The sequence below is a fragment of the Tympanuchus pallidicinctus genome, unplaced genomic scaffold (assembly GCF_026119805.1).
Source record: "Tympanuchus pallidicinctus isolate F22 unplaced genomic scaffold, pur_lepc_1.0 scaffold1, whole genome shotgun sequence".
Taxonomy (NCBI): Eukaryota; Metazoa; Chordata; class Aves; order Galliformes; family Phasianidae; genus Tympanuchus; species Tympanuchus pallidicinctus.
In genome coordinates this window covers 78718741-78738050 of record NW_026294618.1, presented here as the reverse complement: position 1 = coordinate 78738050, position 19310 = coordinate 78718741, and the positions used below count along the sequence as shown (strand labels likewise).

The window sequence follows — 19310 nt, the reverse complement described above, 5'->3', positions numbered from 1 at the left end:
TCTGTTCTGCTCACCTCAGATTCCTGTCTTTCAGGAAGCGTTTCTATGCCGTTGTGCTCCAGGATGTGCTGAGGAGCCTCAGCATCTATGTCTACGTTGGCCTGCATGCTGGGCTTTTCATTCTCCCACTTTGCAAAGCCTTTGTTCTTCCCAGCTTTGCCGTGGAACTTGGATTTCATTTTTGGGAAAGTGTGAGACCCTGAATCACTCCAGCCCGGTTCGTGCCACAGCGGTTCCGTCTGCGTTGCTTGGCTGGCTGTCGCCCTCTGCAGCCGCACTGAAATCTTCCGGGAGGAGCCGGTGACAAGAGTGATGGCTCTGCCGTCGAGGTCCTGCTGTTCTGCATCGACGCTGGGAAACTCAAACACTTCATCCTGGGCTGAACAAGAAGGTAAATTCTTTTCTTTTTAAATATTCTCTTTCAAGATCTTTATAAAGAGATATCTTAAAACTTGGTTAAGGGGAAGGGAAGAAGGGATTTAAGGGTTCAGAAGAAAATGTTTGTTATTCTGGAATGCGTATGGAAGCTTTTAGTAGTCAGATCTCTTTCAAGACTAGACTATGTGCCACTGTATGCAATTGCATGATGGTTTGCAATGGTGTGTTGGTACAAAGGGAAAATGACAAGTGGCAAATGAGGACAGTGCCTTTGAAGAGTCATCATAGAGTCATTTATGTTGGAAGGGACCCTCAAAGGTTATCTAGCCCAACTCCCCTGCATAAGCAGGGAAAGAAAATAGAAACAAAAGGGTGCTCTCACCTGGTGGCAGGGAAGGGCTGCTGGGCAGGGAGCCGTGGTTGCTGCCCACAGAGGTTCCTCGGGAGAATTTCCTGCAGGCAAGCACGAGTAGGTCCCTGCACTGCTTGTGGCAGTTGGCACCGCAGTCTGTAGGAGGGGGACAGTAAAGTCACAGCCACTGGGTGATCCCTCGGGGCTGTCAGCACGTGTGTGCTGGAGGGACTTAGCCAAACAAATATGGTTACAAAAGTGGATCATTTATTGTGTTTAAAAGCAGTAATATTATGGCATTTCAGCAGCAGAAGGAAAGAGGGAGATGATATTGTCATCAGAAATGATGACTTCACAAGTGCACAAAGAGCAGTGGTTAAGAGTTCTCATTTCTCCCATCAGTTTGTTGCTTTGAGTGGCACTGAAGGACCCTCCCTACTGTGGTTTTGCAGCGGGTGGTACAGGTGGGAACAGGCACTGGCTGCACTTGTTGACCACCAAGATCTGAGCAAGAAGCTCAGCTCTTACCCTCATGCTTCACTGCCTGTTAGTTTTGATTCTGCAGAGCCGCTTTTGCTCTCTCCTCCCTGGGCCATGGTTACAAGCAATGATGCAGGACAGCGCTCAGCTTTGAGATCTCAAGTTGAGTTTACAGAGCTGCTGTGGCAAAACTTTACTTTTACCTTCCTTCCTGCAGCCTGATGGTAAGAGCATAGCCCACAGCTGGCTCTGTTGTAGTTGCTCAGACCATGGGCAAGTTCCCCACCCCTGCAAAGGAGAAGTTCACGTGTGGGATAAGGAGACAGGAACAGGGAGTGTCCTAAAAAAACCCATCCTGTCAATCCTTCACCCTTCTCCTAGGAGCCAGGCTAAGACTAACGGGAAGGAGCTTGCCTATAAACATGATCATGAAGCCCCAGCATTGTGCATAACAGAGCTGCAGCCAGAGAAATAAATAGGGTTGGGCTTTTGGGGTCAATGGACCACTACAGCTTTCTTGTTCTCATCTGCTTGTTACAGTGTGAGCAATTAAAAAATTTAGTGAAGGAAAGTGAGAGATATGAGAGTTCTGGGACTTTTTTTTAAGCTGAACTTCTGCAGAAGACCTAGCAGATGTCATTGCAAGACAGTCCAAGAATTAAATATTTGTTTATTTCTAGCTCAGCCACTGATGCATTGCATGGACAGCAAGCCTGCAGTACAGGCATGATGGGGATGTACATGATATGGACAGTGCTGCCAGCAGACCTTTTCCTGACCCCATGGTATGTATTTCAGGATGTCTCCCTGCTAGGATAAGGACACTCGGCTTTCCAAGATGCCACTTCTTGTTGGCACAAACTGACACCTTGCAGATCCCCTGAAGATCCCAGGGGCTGCTGGGGGAGGGGGGCCTTCAGCTCTGGTGTTCTCCTGCTACAGTGAGGCTTTGTGGGATGCAGCAACCACTTCCTGGTCACAGTCAGTATGGGCTATTCAAGCAAAATCTGGCTGCCACTTCAGTGAAAAATACAGTTGACTTCTGCTAAAACCCACCACCTGAATTGTGAAAAATCCATGCAGTATATTTATTTACCTTTACATTTGTAGCCTTGTTTGATTATACCCCAGAGCTGCAAAGACAAAAAAAAAAAAAAAAAAAAAAAAAAAGTCAAGGAATCAGAAAAGAAAGCCGGACGGAAAGCGAGGTCACAATGAGGAAGTACCAATGGCTACAGAAGCACAAACAGGATACAACTGCTCTTAACACCCTTCCTGTCAGGCAGACCTCCTCCTCTAAATGTGATAAGCCTTGTGTGGCTTCCCCCTTCTGCCTGCAGTGGGACTACTGGAGAAGCAGCGGCACAGCTGATGCGTACTGCCAGGAATGGGTAAAAGAATCACTGTCCTATCAGGCTTACAAAATCCAGCAAAGCACATTCTGCTTCTGGCTTGTTTTGAGCCATCTGAGGGATCATTCCCATGACACATCTGGTCTCCAGCCATATGAATGGGCCTGTACTCTACAAGCATGGCAGACAAAAACACCACTGGGGACAAAGTCACTCTGTGGCTTTGGAGCTGGTTCCCAAACATGGACTGATCCATTCACCTGATTTCTTCCATTAAGAATGGTCGAAGCCCAAAACAGACAGACAATTCACTGTACTCCTCTTTGCCTCCTCCCAGAGGCTGTCCTTACTGAATGTTGGCCTTCCATGTGGCAGCATGCGCATGTTCTGCTTTTGGGAAGCTGTCACTGTGATGTGAACTTGGAAGTAGAAAAAAAATCCCCTGCAAACTGTTATCTGTACACTCAGAGGGAGGAGAGTATAGTCCAGTTCTAAAGGAAAAAGATGAGAGACTGCAGTGTTTATTTATCCTGAATTCCCTCAAAACATAAATAGCGAAGGTAAGCACAACTAGACAGTTGAAGCCGCATGTGGCTCCTCTATGAAAGTATGCAGTGTGTGGGAGAAATGTGCTGAGTAAAAGAATGGTCAACAGGAAGAGTCACAGTCCTTATGGAGCACAAAAGAAAGAGTAAAAAAACCTTGCATATTGTGTAAGACAGAACTGCTTATGTTTTTCCAATTAGAGACAAGGATATTTTGTGGAACCATATAAAAAGCCTTGCTGAAGTCCAGGTAGATTACATGAGTTGCTCTTCATCTACTACTGCCATCCCTCCTTTGCAGAAGGCTACCAAGCTGGTCTTTTCCTGCAGATGCTGTAGATGTGCAGTGACTGTGGAGCTGTGGTTGGCCCCTCCTGGAAAAGCCACCCCTGGCTATGCTTTCCCCAGCTCTTTGCCAGATCCACTTGATGGGGTGTGGATTACTTTTCCTGTTGTCAAAGCTCCGCTCTGTTCCCTCTGGAGAGCTTTCTCCTTAATGTAACATGAATCCTGACCTAAAACTTTGAATCCACCTGACACGGCTCTATGACAAAGCTGCCTTCAGCCAGGCCCAGGGTAAGAGGATCTGTGCAAATATGGACGGCCAAGCTGGAGGGGATGGCTGCTCACTCACCCTGACGTGGGGTGCAAGGCAAGCTGTGGGTCGGAACTGAGACTGGTAGCGAGAGTATTGATTTCACTCTGTGAATGGCATTAGATTGTAGCTTGACCTTTAAAGTTCATCTTGTTTTAATATTAGATGTTTGACTGGTAATGGAGCCAGTGTGCTGTCACATCCATTCATCCTGCTGCATGGTCAGTTCACATTTTTTTGACGGTGAATCACTGCATCAGTTCAAAACAGTTTCCACCCATGGTTGGTTGGACAGTGCTGAAATGCACAACAAACACACAGTGGCTGGTGCCTGTCCTGTCAGCCCAGCTCATCCACAGGACAATGCTAGTGAATGCAGTGAGCTGGCAGGAAAAATGACCTTATTTCCATTTCCTCCCCAATCCCTTACTTATTTTTATTCCTGTGCCAGTTGTAATCATGAAGACATGGAAAAAGCCAGCAAGCAAACTGATAAGGGAGAAAAATATCTGGTAAAGAGGACATTGCAGGACACTCCTCAGCCCAACTTGGCGACGGAAGCCTTCCAAGCATGAACTAAGTGTCACGAATGCAATGATGTCTTCCTAAGGCAACAGGCAGCCCAAAACAATAGGCTCAGGCCAGTTCCCAATGTTCTTTCTTCTGGAGTGGAGCTGCAGAGCCTGCCTGCAGGCTTCTGAATCAGCACTGACTGTCGTCTTTGAGGCTTCTGCAGTTCCAGTGGAAATGGGCAGAATTCCTTCTTCCCCAGCCTTGATCAGCAGCTGCGATAGGGAACACGAAGGTCCTGGTGTGATGGGTGCCAAGCAGAAGTGAGGGAAAAGGGCCAGTCTGAGATGAGGTATGTTTTTGTACTTGGTGGTGCTGTCATTGTAACTTTCAGCCACAAAGAAGTATGACTGAGTGGGAAAGGTCACATAGCAGAAGCAGGATATTTTGCTGCTGCTATATGCAGCAGGCTAGCATGGTGCAGCAGGGACATATTCTGGTTTTACACCCTGAGCTGGGCCACACGTGGGCAGAAAGCAGGAGCCTCTGCCCTGGTGGCCTCCAGCCTTTCTCACTCCTCTGGGTGGCTGCATGCAGATGTGCACAAACATGCACATCTGCTGCATCCATAAGTGACATCTAAACTATAATAATTCATGTTTCTGTATGGCACTAGAAGTGGAAAAAGTTGGGAGAGGTTTGCAAGCCACACAAGTGCTCACATTTTGTATACAGCACTCCAATAAATGGTGTCTTATAAGCCATAAGCAGCTTAAAAAAACCCCAAAACATTCAAAAGTTTCTCATGTTATAGAACTGCTGGCAGCCCGTTTCTTGACAAAAATAGAAGTTCTGTTAATTCAGTAGAGAAAGGATAAAGGCTGTTATGGCTGTTCAGAAAATTATGAGCGGAGGTATGATGCCATGTGCATGTCTTGAGACAGAATGGCTTTTGCTTCATCTACATCTACCATTCCAGACATCCATTTTCCCTGGAGTTTGTTTACATGAGAAATCAAGCTGAATTAAAGAAATTAAGACAAACCACATGAGGCCATTCATACAGTCCCTAATGTCCCTTAGCTAACGTAGTTTATCTTTTTACCTGCAACAGCAATTCTTACAAATGTCAGTATACAGGAACCACCAAAACACAAGTGGGTTCTGCAGCTACAGCAGGAGGAAATACCTTGTGCTTCTAAATGCAATGAGACATTTGGCTAAGCTGAAGAAACTTCAACAGTGCACGGAGCCAGGTTTACCCCATCTACGCTGGAGTATAAGAAATTGTGAGTAAGATTTACGATTACAAAAACAAACTTACAAAACCTGCGCAGTGTTCACAGAAAGTTGGCTTAAGATAGGTCATCTCCTGGAAGTTGTGAATAAACCCAGGTCCCATTTTACACTGGAACTGGGATTTAGCTCTCAGAAAATAAGCCATCATTTCTTCTTTGCTTATGAGTCCATCTCTGTTAGGAAAAAAGTAGAGTAGATCTGTTACTGCTAATGACACTGAACCCAGCAGTATGTTCTCGCTACAAAAAGCATGCAGCACGCAAAGGATGTTCTTGGAAAATGCTAGAACAGTCCTGGCAGAAGAAACAAGCTTTCCCTTATAGCCTTTGTGGTTCTTATTCTTCATTAAGCTTCAAACACCGAATTCATAGCATGGGCCTTGGTCCTTCAGTTGTTCAGGATATCAGAGAATTTGGTGGCACAGAGCAGGCCATCGTGTGAAGGAGACTCCTGAGGCCTATGGCCACCACTGCCTCAGCCAGCTGTGCAGAGCTTATAGGTTGGTGTTAGTCACCAGTCTACCAAATAGCAAATGGAGTGCTCGATTGCTATAGCACAAGAGGCCATAAGATATGGGAAGGTGTCTAGACAGGACCTGCATGCTAAGTACTGGATCCAAGTTCCCAAGTAACCCAAGGTTTTACCGAACACAGTTCAACAAAACAAAAAAAAAAACCTTTGTATGTTATTTAAACAGAGCTTTTAGCTACTTCCCAGGCTGTGAAGATCCCCAGCTCTGCTAAGCTGAAAGCCTTGGCTGGAGGCGTTCAGCTGCCAGACGTATCCACAGATTCATGTGGAGCACTGCAAGGGAACAACAAACCAGGCAGCCTGGGGAATTCAAAATGAAGGGACTGCCCAAACACATCCTCCTGCTGCTCAGTCTTTTGGAGCACATCCTTACATCACAACTGACTACACTCAGTCTTTCCCTTGGCAGACGGGGCTGCATCTATTTGAATAGAGATGCTTTTTAAAGCATCAGATAAAGTAGGACTGCAGTCTGGGTGAAAGTATAGGACCTACTTAACATAAGAAGTTAAATGAGAATAGAATTCAACATTCAGTGATACTAATTTCCTTAAGAGAGAAGACAGACATGAGAGGGTTGGAGGTCTGGAAGACACTGCCTCTTCAACATTTTGTTTTGAAGTATTTGTAAATTAAGAAAAAAAAAAAAAAAAACCAAAAAACAAAAAGAAAACAAAATAACAAATCAAGAGAGCTCCAAACTTACTGGTCTTTGTCCAACACACAGAAAGAGTCCAAGAAGGGGAAGTTTGCAGCTATACTTTCAAAGTCTTCCTGAGAAATGTAGCCATCATGGTCATGATCATAGTTTCTAAAGACAGACTGGAAACAGAAGGAAATTACTGTCATACCACCCAGACTGTCCTGAATCTGTACTATCTCTTCAACCTCAATCACATTTATATTAATATTCAACTTTACTAATCACATGTTCTATCCATTGTTTTATTACTATCAATGCTAATTGGCACTTTAATATGCATATTTATTGGACTGCAGAGGGGAAAAAAAAGGCTAATTTTTAAAGAAAACTTGACCTCAGTACTTAACTACTGGAACTCCTCTACACCTCCTCAGTCATAGTTGTGCATGGTATTATTTCTTCTTTTTTTGGAAATGTCACTAAAATTCTGCCCTGTGTGACATACTCCCTTTGTTTTATTAAGAATATCACAAAAAGGAAACCAAGCACAAAACAACCCAACAGCAGATTTCTCGGATTCACTTTGCCTTCAGTCAGTCACTTCTGCTCTGCCACAGTGCTGTTTCAGTCCTATTTTCTTACTAATACTTTGACATCCAGATCACAAGTACATTCCATCTAATAACTACTTCCTCCCTCAACCAGCTCCCTCTGATCACAGGACCTCCGCTACACCAAGTAGAGATAGATATGGGACCAAATTTAAAGGATTGCATGAACTTTTGCAAGCCCTCTTTAGCTGCTGAAGAATTCCTATATCCTGTCTTACAATAATTGAGGAGATCTGTAAGGGACATTAAAGCATTTTATACTGAGACCAACACATTGAAGCACAACCCAAGGCAGCTAGCAAATGACAAAGACTGGAAAAATGCTGACAGTTGTACAGGGTGATGTGGGTCTCTTTGTGAGCTGTATCTATAACCAGTCTGTGTTTTAATTCTGCGAGACTCAATATCGTGTGTCCTGAACAAGGCTAAAGTTGTGGAACAGGGGCCTGCATTTCCCTTGGCCACCATGTTCAGAAAAGATGAAGGAGTTGCAACGGATGTGGTTTAAACAAGGAGAGTTTTGGGTGATTTTTATCAACATGTGACAATGGCAACAACAACATAGGAACACCACGTGCAGTTCTGGCATCTTTCTAAGAAAGAAGAAAACTGTTTTCTGTTTTTTTGAAAGAGCACCTACAAAGAGGAAACCAAAAAATAGATGTGTAGTCTGGTTGAGTGACTAAAGACTTTAATTTACCTTAACTACATAATCCCATTTATTGACCTCTAATATGGACGAGATCAGAATTTAATAGTTCCCCTCAGAGTTAGTTATTAATTTGTGAAAAGCAGAAGGAGATCTTGCTTCATTATCTACAGCGCATTCCTGGTTCCTCACCAAAAGTCCCTCACACGCCAACACAACAGGGCTCTGTCTCTCCAATGGGACCTTCCACTGTGTAGCTTTGTTTGCATCATTCATCATGCCTCCTTCATTCTGTAGCTGCAAGACCACAGCTGGAACTCTTTGTGACCTCGTACGAGATTTTCAAAGTGACACTAAGACTGTACTATCTTTACTATGCATAATACACTTTGGACAGCTTGGCCACCAGGCACTGACATACCGAAACCAAGAAACCAGTCTCTTGCCAGCAGATAAGCACAGTAGAACGCTTGGTCCAGGGGAGGCTTTCCAGAGACCTTCTCTGGGCTTAGTGATGTGTGAGTCCTTGAAAATTTGCCATTTTTGCCTCTGGAAACCTGCTTAATAAGTGTTAGCTCTGATTTCTGGACTAAAATAGAAATAGTTCTGAACGTATCAGCAAGAGCTCAAATTCATTAACAGATATTTAAAATTTATCCCCATCACAATAATTGCTCAAAAACCTCGAATGAAATTGTTTACAATGATTACAGTATCAAAATGAACATTCCCTTTGATATATTCTTTTGAGTACTTACATCCACTAACTTTCTTATGTGCTTGTTGATGACGGTTGGGTCAGGCTTAGGTACCACTCCAGATGCCCACTCCAGTGGCACCACTGGTTTGCTTGGGGTTGTTGGGGAGGTAGGCTGCTAGGAGACCAATCAAACACAATGATGTTAGAATGTGAATTATGAAATGTGAGTTCTCATAACAAGCAGCACCATATGGCAGCACTGCAGCCAACTTCAACAGCAGTGAAACTTGGGGGCAGGAAGGAGAGTCTCTGGACACAATGAGAATCAGGAATAGCATAGAAACCTACTGTTCTTCATCTTGACAGAGCCCCTAAGGAGCCCCGCCATCACGAGAGGGAGATAAACAAGCCTAATGAAAAATGTTATATTATTGTGATGATAAGGATATTGTAGACTTTCACACTGAGATGAAAAAGGGTCACAGGGTCATACTATACTGTGTTTGATAGGAAAAAAAAAAAAGGATGTGCTCTTGACTCACCATATTAGTGTGCTCAGGTGAGTTTAAGAAGAAAATAATCCCTATATCCACAGAACTGAATTCCAACAAGTAACACTCAACACTCAACTCATGTCAGTAGCACTTAGGGAACATTTTTAATCCTAAGATTAATGTCACCATACAGTGATGAAACAACCTGCTGGCAAATATTTTTGCTCTAAAAACACACAGGAATGCAGCAATCTTTTAGAGACAACATGTTATACGATAACACAAAACATGCCAGTATTGTGACATCCTTACAACTGTGGTTTGATGTGTTCCTTCTCTCAAAAAATATTTAGGTTAATGGGACTCAAAGAATTAGCACACTGGTGCTGGACTACTACAGACTCACAGAGAGCTCCTGCTGCTCTGAGTACACACAGTGGCAGAAAGAAACCAAATCCACTGGAGCATTCCTCTTTCTTCTGAGTAATCAAACTCTCTCTCTCTCTCTCTCTCTCTCTCTCTCTCTATATATATATATATATATATTTGGTGCCAATGCTTATATGTTGGCATTTAAATCCATCTTATACTGAAGCAAAAAATATCTATGCTAGTGCACCCTCAGTAGCAGAATTGTGCTGGGCAGAGATGCCCATAAGCCATTGGCTGTACAAGCAAAAAAAACCCAGCAAACTAGGTAGTCCCTGGGTATTCACTGAACACAGCATCAAAGTCTCCAATAACAGCTGGGTACTCATACTGCTTTGTAATTCTCCTCACTTACAGCAGTGATCCACTCCTTCCACAGCACAGAGCTGTAATTGCCCAACTTTACTGGCAGTGAAGGAAGCAAGAGGGAGCCAGAATAACTGTGGCAAAGGGAACAGTTGTGGTCAAATTACACCCAGTGCGGACAGGAGACTCATCAGCGAAATTCCAGGTATTCAGACTGAATTAGTGCTGACTGTGGAACTACTCAATATTGCCCATCATCCTCCATTGAAACCACACACATGCAATCTTCAAGCTGGTCTCCAAAAGTGATGAACTATTCTTAAAGTCAGGTAAGTCCTATACTTAATAGCTAAGGGCTTTTGCATCCTTGTTTCTCCTTTTAAGAAGATACAAAAGTATAAAAAGCACCGAAAAGAAAGACCTCCCAGTACTGGTCTCTCCCTGTCACACCCCACTGTGCATTTCCAGCCACCCTTATTTTCAGCTGGTGTCAGAGTGAGAGCTCAGCTTGTGAGGATCATGTGCTGGATGTGACAGGCAGTGAGGGTGCTGAAATGCTCACAGGACAGAGGAAGTCCCAAAAGCTGGTAGCTGGAGAGAGAGCAATACTTTAAACAAAATGTCAACTATTAAGATGTTTATCTCTAACTTAAAAAGCATACTACAAAGTGTACCAATGCAGCCTTATCTTGATAGGCGCTTATAAAGGTTATCTTCACATAAAGCAGAACTCTGCTTTCTAGAGACTTCACTAAACTCTGGCTAGTTTCATTCTTCTTTACATACAGAATAATATACAATAAAAAGTTTAAGGTGAATATGAAAGAAACTGATTAATGGACATTCAAAAAATACAAAAAAGCTTCATGCAGAAATGCTAAATAATATGAAAAAAATGTGGTAAAAGATGACCTACAGATTTGGAGTTCCTTGGTTCTAGCACCAGTGAGAGCTTGTAGATGTCATCCTCAGTGTGATAGAGGTCCAGGGACAGCTATGGGTAAAAAAGAGAGAAAGATAGTAACATTTATTAGACAGGGTCAGATACAACAGGTTTGTTAGCAGGAAGATATCTCCCCCTGGTACTAAACACCAGAGCAGGTGCCCAGGGCCGTGCCCAGGAGGCTCTGGGCAGCTTGTGCCTGGTGTTCAGAGGGAGCTTCCTGTGCTCTGGTTTGGCCCACTGTCTTTTTTACTGGTTCTGGCTCTATCCTCATATCCAAGGATACTTCAGTAGTCCAGTTTGGCCCATTCCTGGTCCCCTCATGCTGAGCAACACAAATTCCCTTTCAGCTTCTGTTTCTAGGTAAAATTAAAGATTTTTCTTTCATGTACTCATCCTTTTCGCTAGAGGATTTGCTGAGGGAAAACAAGGGACTTAAATATAGTGGAAGTAAAATGAACATTTTTGCTCTGGCAGCTGTGGTCGTGCAGTGGCACATGTCTGCAGTGAACTCTTCCTTGCTGAGGTGTTCCCCGCTGTGGCCAGTTTTATGCAATGAGCTGAGCATTGCATGCTTCCTGTGGTCATCTCCTTGCATCAATTGGCTTTGGATTAATTGGCTTGATTTGAAGTTATCATTCATCTTTCAAATCCCCAGTTAAGCTGGAATGTTCCACAGCAGGCAGATGGAATTACTACTGTATAAACAGCTGTAACAGATGATTATTTTCAGAGAACTTGAAGAGCAGACTTAGTAAGGAGCAGAACCAGGCCCAATAACCATCTTTCCTTAGGCAAGGTGATTACATATTGGTTAAATAAGCTGTCTTTTGTATTTAGGCTACAGTTTTGTGCCAACAGATGAAATGCAATGAGTCTTCTTAGGACAGCCTTTACAGTGGCAGTTTCCAGTCTCTTTTGACTCTCCTTGCTGTCATGTTCTCCTTAGTAATTTGGCAGGGAGGGGTGTGAGGAAAGCAGAGGGGGATCAGAAAGGCATGGCTTTTTTCATATGTGGAACTTACTGAAGAAAAGTTGGGGAGGGTGACTTTCAATTTAGCTGTTTAGACATTTCTCATTCTCTTCACTAGACTGTACAAGCGATGGGGACTTTCCAGCCATTTGCATACAGTCTTAGAACAGGTTGGTTAAATAGCCATGGAGACCTAAAAATAGCTGGGGGGAAAATAGTGGCACCAAATAAGCTGTAACTCAGTATAAATCCACTGTGGACTAATGAAGAGACTGAAGTCCTCTTCCTATCCACAGAAAATGATGGGACATTTACCCTCAGGCTTTTATTCATGTAGTGAAATAAAAACAATGTGGAAATAGTGCACAACAGGTAAGAAAATCATAGAACCATAGAATTGTTTCAGTTGGAAAGGGCACTTACAGGTCATCTAGTCCAACTCCCCTATGTTCTAATTATGAACCTGTCCCTAGAGCCATTAATCCTCTTGGTTGCACTGCCAAACTTGTGCTTAGGTTTGTTTTTACCACTTTTGCTTCTTTGTTCCTGTCAGAACATAGAATGGGTGCAGTCAGTGAGAACAGAGCAAGTGTGGGCAATAGCTCAGGAAAGGGGATTGAGGAGCACAGACTAAGAGTAAGCATGTAACATGCTCCCAGGCAGCCAAGTCATGCTACATTCAGGTCTCTTGCCCAAGTAATTTGCCCTTACTTACACACAGCCAAGTGAGAATTCACATCATTAAAGCTTGCTCTCAGCCTTTGCAGCCTCCTGCGCGACTAAACCTGGTGTTTGCCTCAATTGCCTACCAAACAACAAACCATTGCCTTATTTGTGGAGAGAACTCCAGTTCCCCCTGAAAAATGGTCATGCAGCAGCTAACACTGAAAACAGAGAGATTTAAATTCTCTTTTCACCCGTTCACCTTTATCAAGGAGTCTGAGGTTTACTACCACGTTCTCTGGCCCAGCTTTTAAGCCAGTAATCACTCAATAGCTCTTAACACAGTCTCCATGATAACCATTTCCAAAACACTTGAAAGGCTCAGCTTCTCCAAAGAAGACAGATTTTCATCACTGTGGAAAAGAAACACCAAGGCAAATTCCCATATGCCCACTTAGTTGATGAAATGCCCTTTTTATTGCACTGTGCAAGCTGTGGCCCAGGAAGCCAGCACCCAGAGATGAACTTGTCATGCCAGCACAGCCCAGATTGGTGGCACTTGCTAAGTGTGATGTAAAAGGATGCAGCGCAAGGGACAGAGGCCAGACAAGAGATTTACACATTGCTTATCAGGATGAAACACCTACTAAAAGCTCTCCCAGATAGAAACGGCTTCTGCTGAGAAAACAGCAAAAGTAAACAAATAGCTGAGCCAGCTGATTGATGTACAAATGAAGAGCACAGCACAAACAATGCATTTACGTGCATTTACCAGTTTTGGAATTAACTAAAAGATGTATTATAGCAGAAAGACATAGCAATAAACTGAATAATTACTTTCTCTGGCTCTGAAAACTGAGGTTGACTTTGGCAGCAAGGGAGGCTAAATCTGCTAAAAGACTGTTTGCACATCCCAAGGTCAGCTATTTTCAGCCTGCAGTTCTTGTCAGCTTTGGGCTGAGACCCCAGCTTTTCTTCTCTTTCTTTGACCCCAGCCTGTAATTTATAACTTTCTTATTAACAAAAGGATTGTTAGAAATGTTTCATCTGCCACATAAGTTTGTTAATACAGTTCAAGAGACAACTGTAAGTAAAGGGACTGAAATGTATTCATATGGTACAAAGGAGAACCAAACATAACTGGAACACGCTGGAAGAGAAGTTGGAATATTCAAATAGTATGAGGTCTACCAAAACTCACGTCCAGGTGGTATCTGGTACAAATTTATTTCTAACCTTCCAGAAGTAGCTGTCTTAAGTGAAAACTCTTACACTACTCAACAAACAGACAGAATTACCCTGGAAAAGTCTTAGGACATCTATGGCCATCTTCATCACTACTGAACAGTTACAACTATGGAATCATGACAGTAGACAAAAAGTGGCACAAGTTAATTTTAACCCCTGATCAGGCCTGGGATTAACACTGCAGCATGCAACTTCAATTATTTACAGTCAGATTGGCTCAACTATTAGAAAGCCAGCAGTGCAATATGAGGAACAAATACATCAGAGCATCATGAATGAAGTAGTACTCTTATACTCAATTACTCTTCCTGGTAAATGAAATACAGATTGGAAAAAATATTATATAAATATAAATAAAATCTCATTTTGCTGAAAACAAAAAATATTTTTAAAATGGAAAAATGGGTAAAAAACAAGAACTTGTACAACGATGGCTATCAAACTGCAAGTCTTAGAAAAATCTGATGCTTTCAGCTCCTTTTGAAATGCAGACCGTTACCCAAAAGAGTGTGGCAGCTAATCAAAATGACAGCAGTAGTTCAGCTTCCATTTCTCACTTCACATTGTCTAATTTGTGCCCTTGGGTGCTCAGTTTCTTATTCCTCAGTTCTCTAAAATCTGATGTTCCACTTCCCCCTACTTGCAGACAAATCTGTCAGAAACTGTGAACTCGAGATGAGAAACAATGCTCAATCCCTACTGAAACAAAACAAGATGATAAATATCTGTGTATGATCAAATTAGAGAGGCATTACCGTGGGCTATAATGTGGCCCCTTCTCTTCACTGCCCCACCAGCTGTGATTAAGATGTGCTCCCGTTTGCTTCATACAAAGTGCAACAGAAAAAGTTTGTCCTATTCCTTAATGAAGTGACACCAGATTGGTAGCTCCAAGCTCAGGCTCATTTTTGTCAGTCACTGTACCTGATCAGTTCCAGAACAAATCCACCACAAAGTACAAACTCTGCATAAATTTCTGATAAACATATATTTGAGCATTTTAAAGTAAAGTGAAAAAATCTAAGCTCCTGCTCAATAGTGCCCACTCAAGGCATTCACATAGAAAGAGACAAGTAATGAAATTCATCTGAGATCCATGACCTGACAGAAGAGAAGCTGGAATTCAGCTCCCACCTCTCCAGGCAGCGATGAGCACAGCAGTTCAGAGCCAAATTCGTTCCCTGGCTTTGATCTAGCTTTTGTCTGTCATTTAAAAGAGACAAGAGAAATCTGGAGAAAAAGTTGATCTAGAAAAGTTCATGCTAGCCAATAAAATAAACAGAATCACTGGAAAAGTTCTCAAATCTATCTTATTCTGTCTCAGACAGACCTTGTTTGATTCTAAGTTTACTTAGAAAAGAATTCTACTGACTTAATGACAGAAGGCAGCTTCTCTTTCAGTCTGGATTAGAGATCTGATGGACAAAGTGAAATAAGAATAGAAACAGCATAAAATGATCACACATCGGGAGAGTCCTTTTTCTAAAGTGACATCTTTAAAAAACAGCTCTCAGATGAGTAGATGGCTTGCTTTTATCTGCAACATGAACTGTTTTAACTAACAACATTCCTTTCCTCCAAGTTTCACTGCTCCTGTCTTTAATTCCAACTGGTTTTTGCCTCTAATCAAACCATGGTGCTGGATCAAATGCTGCTGCAGTTAAGATCAATGCTAATTTGAAAAAATTTCAGCAGAAGCAGAATTTGGTCAGTAGATTCAGGGGGCACGCTTCAATATCTTTTGAAGTTAAGCATCGTATTTATTATCAAATGACACTAATTGTCTACATATAAAAAAAAAAAAGGGGACTTAAAATAAATCCCTTTTAGCACTGAAACTTGTGGATGTTTTTTCAGGAACTATTTAACATCATATAGGAATACATTTATTTACAGTACAGGAAGAACACTGTATCATTTACAAAGCACAGGGGAGAAGGAACAAAGTTACTCCCAAGTTAGAATTTCACTGATGTAAGTATTCCAACACATAGCCCAAACTTTGCAAAAGCCTAAATTCTAAGTAGTCAGAACGTTTTCCTTTTAATACAGAAGCATCTCTCTCTCCATTATTTTTTTTAAATAAATGAATCAATGCAACTGTTTTCTGTTTCTGTATCCAGCCATCACATACTCTCTGAATACATTCACATCTCACATGAACTTGTTTCTATTCTGCATTGCCTCTTTTTTAAAATAAAAAAAAATGTTATAACAATGTACACTCAACTTTGTATTGGCATTCAACATCTAAATAGCAGAAGTAAATTGGAAGTTGCACAATACTTACTGTTAGCAGGTTAATTAAATCCATATTAGGCTCTAAGTGATGAGAAGCAGTTTGCAGGGAAACCAGTTCGTTCAAGGTGATGGAAAGCTGCTGCATTTTCACTATGTTTACTTTATTTTCATCTATCCAGTCAGGAAAAATGACATGGACAGCAATCAAGTCTTTCAAATGAACTCCTAAAATAGGAATTTTGAAGCCAACACAGTCAGCAAAAGCCTTGCGGTAGTTGCAGTAGTTTCCATTGGAAGAGACCAGCTCTGTCATTTCATTCCAGTCCTACAAATAGCCAAAGAAGCAAGTTCTTGTGAAAGCATTCTTAGCATTTCCTTAATCTGTTTTAATGAGCATAACTTGTGGCTGAGTCAACAGAGTTAATTTTCTCTCTAATACAGGCAATCAAGCAGAGAATCTCTGTGAGTCGATTCTTCTCCACTGAGAGAAGCCCAAGCCCAGTCCCCTAGGATACCCTGCCAAGATCCAAGTATTGTGCTGGTGAGACCTGAACTGCAGAACTCAACAGACCTTCAAGAAGGGATGTTCTGCTCAATATCTTTACATTTGGTTGTCCACCATACCTTTGTGACTTCCGAAGACAGATGAGAATGAGTCTCTTTCAGGCGAGAAATAGAGCTATGGCTAAGACCTCCCACAACTGCCATCAGTGTGTTGAAGTTCTGGAGATGAAGGAGTTTCTGTAGAAGAGATGGATCATGAAAAAATAAAAATAAGGGTATGTATGGCAGCTATCCAGTATCACAGAAGACAAGCTAAAGGAAATGTCCTACCATTGCTGCATAGGAAACAACTAAGACAAGGGATATAAGGGAATTCAGCAATTATTTTTTAAATTAGATTAGTTCCACAAGAAACACGTGATAATGACAGTTGGGAAACAGAGTACAACAAAGAAAAAATACATTTTATTTTTTGTCTTCTAAAAAATGCAGATGTGCCACACCTGGAAGAAATAACTAGCAGTTATGTTGAACAGACTTTTCATTCAGGAAACAGCCCAAAGAGCACCCAGTTCACTTGTTTCCTGTGATCTCTATATTGTTGCTTCATATTGGAGGAAGGAGACTCATAAACAAGACATACCTGTGCAACATTGATAAACTTCGTGATCACTTCTGCCCTTTGCAGGGGTGTCGGCTTGCTGAGAACCATGAGCTGGACCCACTTGGAGATACCATTAAACAAAGCAATAGATCTCTCCAAAGTAGGATTGTTCTCCAGGCAGCCATGGATCACATAGCTTTGGTAGTCTGTGAACTAACAAGGAAAGGGAAAGACATTTTCAGTAAAATGGTGGACAACCTCAGAGTCAAATCGAAACTTTGATATTTTTTCCCCGTCAAAGCTGTTCTTGTTTAGAAAGTGACTACAGCTGATGCTCAGCAGACCCTGCTGCATATCAGTACTTTCTTAAAATGTTTTCTTTTGTCTTATTTACAGGTCTTGCTGTATCACTTAAAACTTCAGCATTTGAATGCCAGGTAATACTAAGGCATGCATGATGAATATGATTATTACTTCTATGGAATCATTTTTCCCCACGATTTACTCAACACTTAAGACATTTTATTTTGTGCAGTTTTACTTAACATCCTCATACAATGATACTGTATAGGAATGACCTAGTGCTACAAGCAAGAAGCATATAAAAAGGAGCTTTCACTTCACTCCAATACCTGATCAAGAACATTATTGATGTAAAGAGCAAAATCTGGGCACTGCTGAAGTCAACAGGAGCTCCTAACAAGAGTCTGAACTGCAACTCAAGAAGCTAACTATGCATCAGTTTTCCTATGTCTTCCTCCTACATCTACAACTGATCAATTCATAGCACAAGCAGCTAGTTCTGCTAAATCTTGCTCATTCTGATATTGTTCATTCCTGTGTGTTCATGGATATTGTTCCACACGGATGGCTACCACTAGAATTAGATTTCCCGAGAACTTCTGGAAAGCATTCTTCAGCTCTCCCTTAAATTTGGATTTTCAGAAGCTTATGATGGAATTTCAGCTTGTGTAGGGAGCTGTAGCAATACCAGCCAACACTGACTTCTTGGTCATCTTAGCTGCTAGAACTGCCTGCTAGAAGACAATATGACAGCATATTCTCTTACACAGTAAATTAAATGTAAAAAAAATGTTTTGTTAAACAATATGAACGCCCTTTCCTAGGACAGGGTCCTATCTGCAAACAACAAAGTTGGAGGCTTCTTACAGAAATTCTCCTAAAAGATTTATGCTCCAGAAAAGTGAGATGTTCAGCTAGTTCAATGGGCTCCAGATGATCAAAAAGTAGGCAGGCTTTTCCTTTCTTAGAAATCTTCTTCCTTTGTGTAACTCTTCTCATCCAGTCATAGGAAGGTCTGCAAGAGAAAATTAGACACAATTCTCATTTCTTTTTGGGGAGTAGCCATCAGTATACATAAAATTATCAAGAGATCTATCTGTGGCTTCTAGCAGACAACACTCAGCATAAGATAAAGTTCCGATGTATAATGAGGAGTAAGGATTTCAGAGATCTCCTTTCTGCATAAGATGCATGATATCAGGCTTCCATCGGAAGAAAAGGACAATGTACAGGAGGCTGTAATTCAAAAGTGCCTTGGAAAAAAAAAGCCACCTTCAATAAGATCAAGAATTAATTTTAACTCTATAAGACCACAAGTCCATAAAATAACAGAACAGTAGAAATGCCATCAGTTGAACAACCACAGTAAGGTGTTTGTGCATAACTATGTAAACCGTTTGCTTACAAGTAATGGAATAACTCCTACCCAGCTACAGCAAAGGCACTTCATAGAGCAGAAAGAGGTTCCTAACTTAAAATTTTAAAATAAGATTGAAGAGCTAATATTCATGTGATTTCACTGGCATTCGAGCACAAAATTTTGTAGACTTCACAGAGATTAGTTGGGCCATCCTTCCAGGTTGCTACACTGATTTTTAAATAAGGAAAAACAATTTTGACTGTGCCATATTTTAAAAGAAAATCTACAATATCAGGTGAGATATAAGAGCCTGTTTGGTGATGTTTAGAAGGTAACTTCTTAGAAGTCATGGTAATAGTAGTATAAGCACTTCAGTGCAACAAAATTACACATGTCAGTGCTAAAGATTATTGAATTAAATAATAGAAAATAGCACACAGAAAGGCATTGGAAAAAACAGGCAGGTTACAGATAAGAGAACAAAAAAGCTTCCATAAGAAAATACAATATTTACACAATGTGCCAATCACTGCGTTGCTTGTCATTCTGTATGAAAAGTAACAGTAAGAAAGTAATATTAATCATTTAATTAGCACT

At 41.6% G+C, this 19310-nt stretch overlaps 1 protein-coding gene and 1 long non-coding RNA gene across 8 annotated transcripts in view; one reads left to right on the top strand and one right to left on the bottom strand.

The window, feature by feature from the left end:
* Positions 1-19310, bottom strand: part of RASGRP3 (RAS guanyl releasing protein 3) — a 50273-nt gene that overhangs the window by 1166 nt on the left and 29797 nt on the right. For 4 of the 7 annotated variants that reach the window (XM_052684101.1, XM_052684128.1, XM_052684110.1 and 1 more), the window contains exons 6-16: positions 18221-18368; positions 17090-17263; positions 16567-16683; positions 15992-16267; positions 10791-10868; positions 8704-8820; positions 6749-6864; positions 5537-5684; positions 2307-2343; positions 761-886; positions 15-379 (exon numbers count right to left, since the gene is read on the bottom strand). In XM_052684101.1, coding sequence (XP_052540061.1) covers positions 15-379; positions 761-886; positions 2307-2343; positions 5537-5684; positions 6749-6864; positions 8704-8820; positions 10791-10868; positions 15992-16267; positions 16567-16683; positions 17090-17263; positions 18221-18368 — 1702 coding nt within the window. Of the gene's footprint in view, positions 1-14; positions 380-760; positions 887-2306; positions 2344-3033; positions 4488-5536; positions 5685-6748; positions 6865-8703; positions 8821-10790; positions 10869-15991; positions 16268-16566; positions 16684-17089; positions 17264-18220; positions 18369-19310 lie in introns of those variants that run through there. The other 3 variants (XM_052684137.1, XM_052684146.1, XM_052684154.1) reach the window with 3 other exon arrangements.
* LOC128081188 (uncharacterized) lies at positions 277-18227 on the top strand. The gene is made up of 5 exons (XR_008207033.1): positions 277-391; positions 1891-1995; positions 9926-10203; positions 16384-16721; positions 17447-18227. It is a non-coding gene; the product is annotated as an uncharacterized LOC128081188 (long non-coding RNA).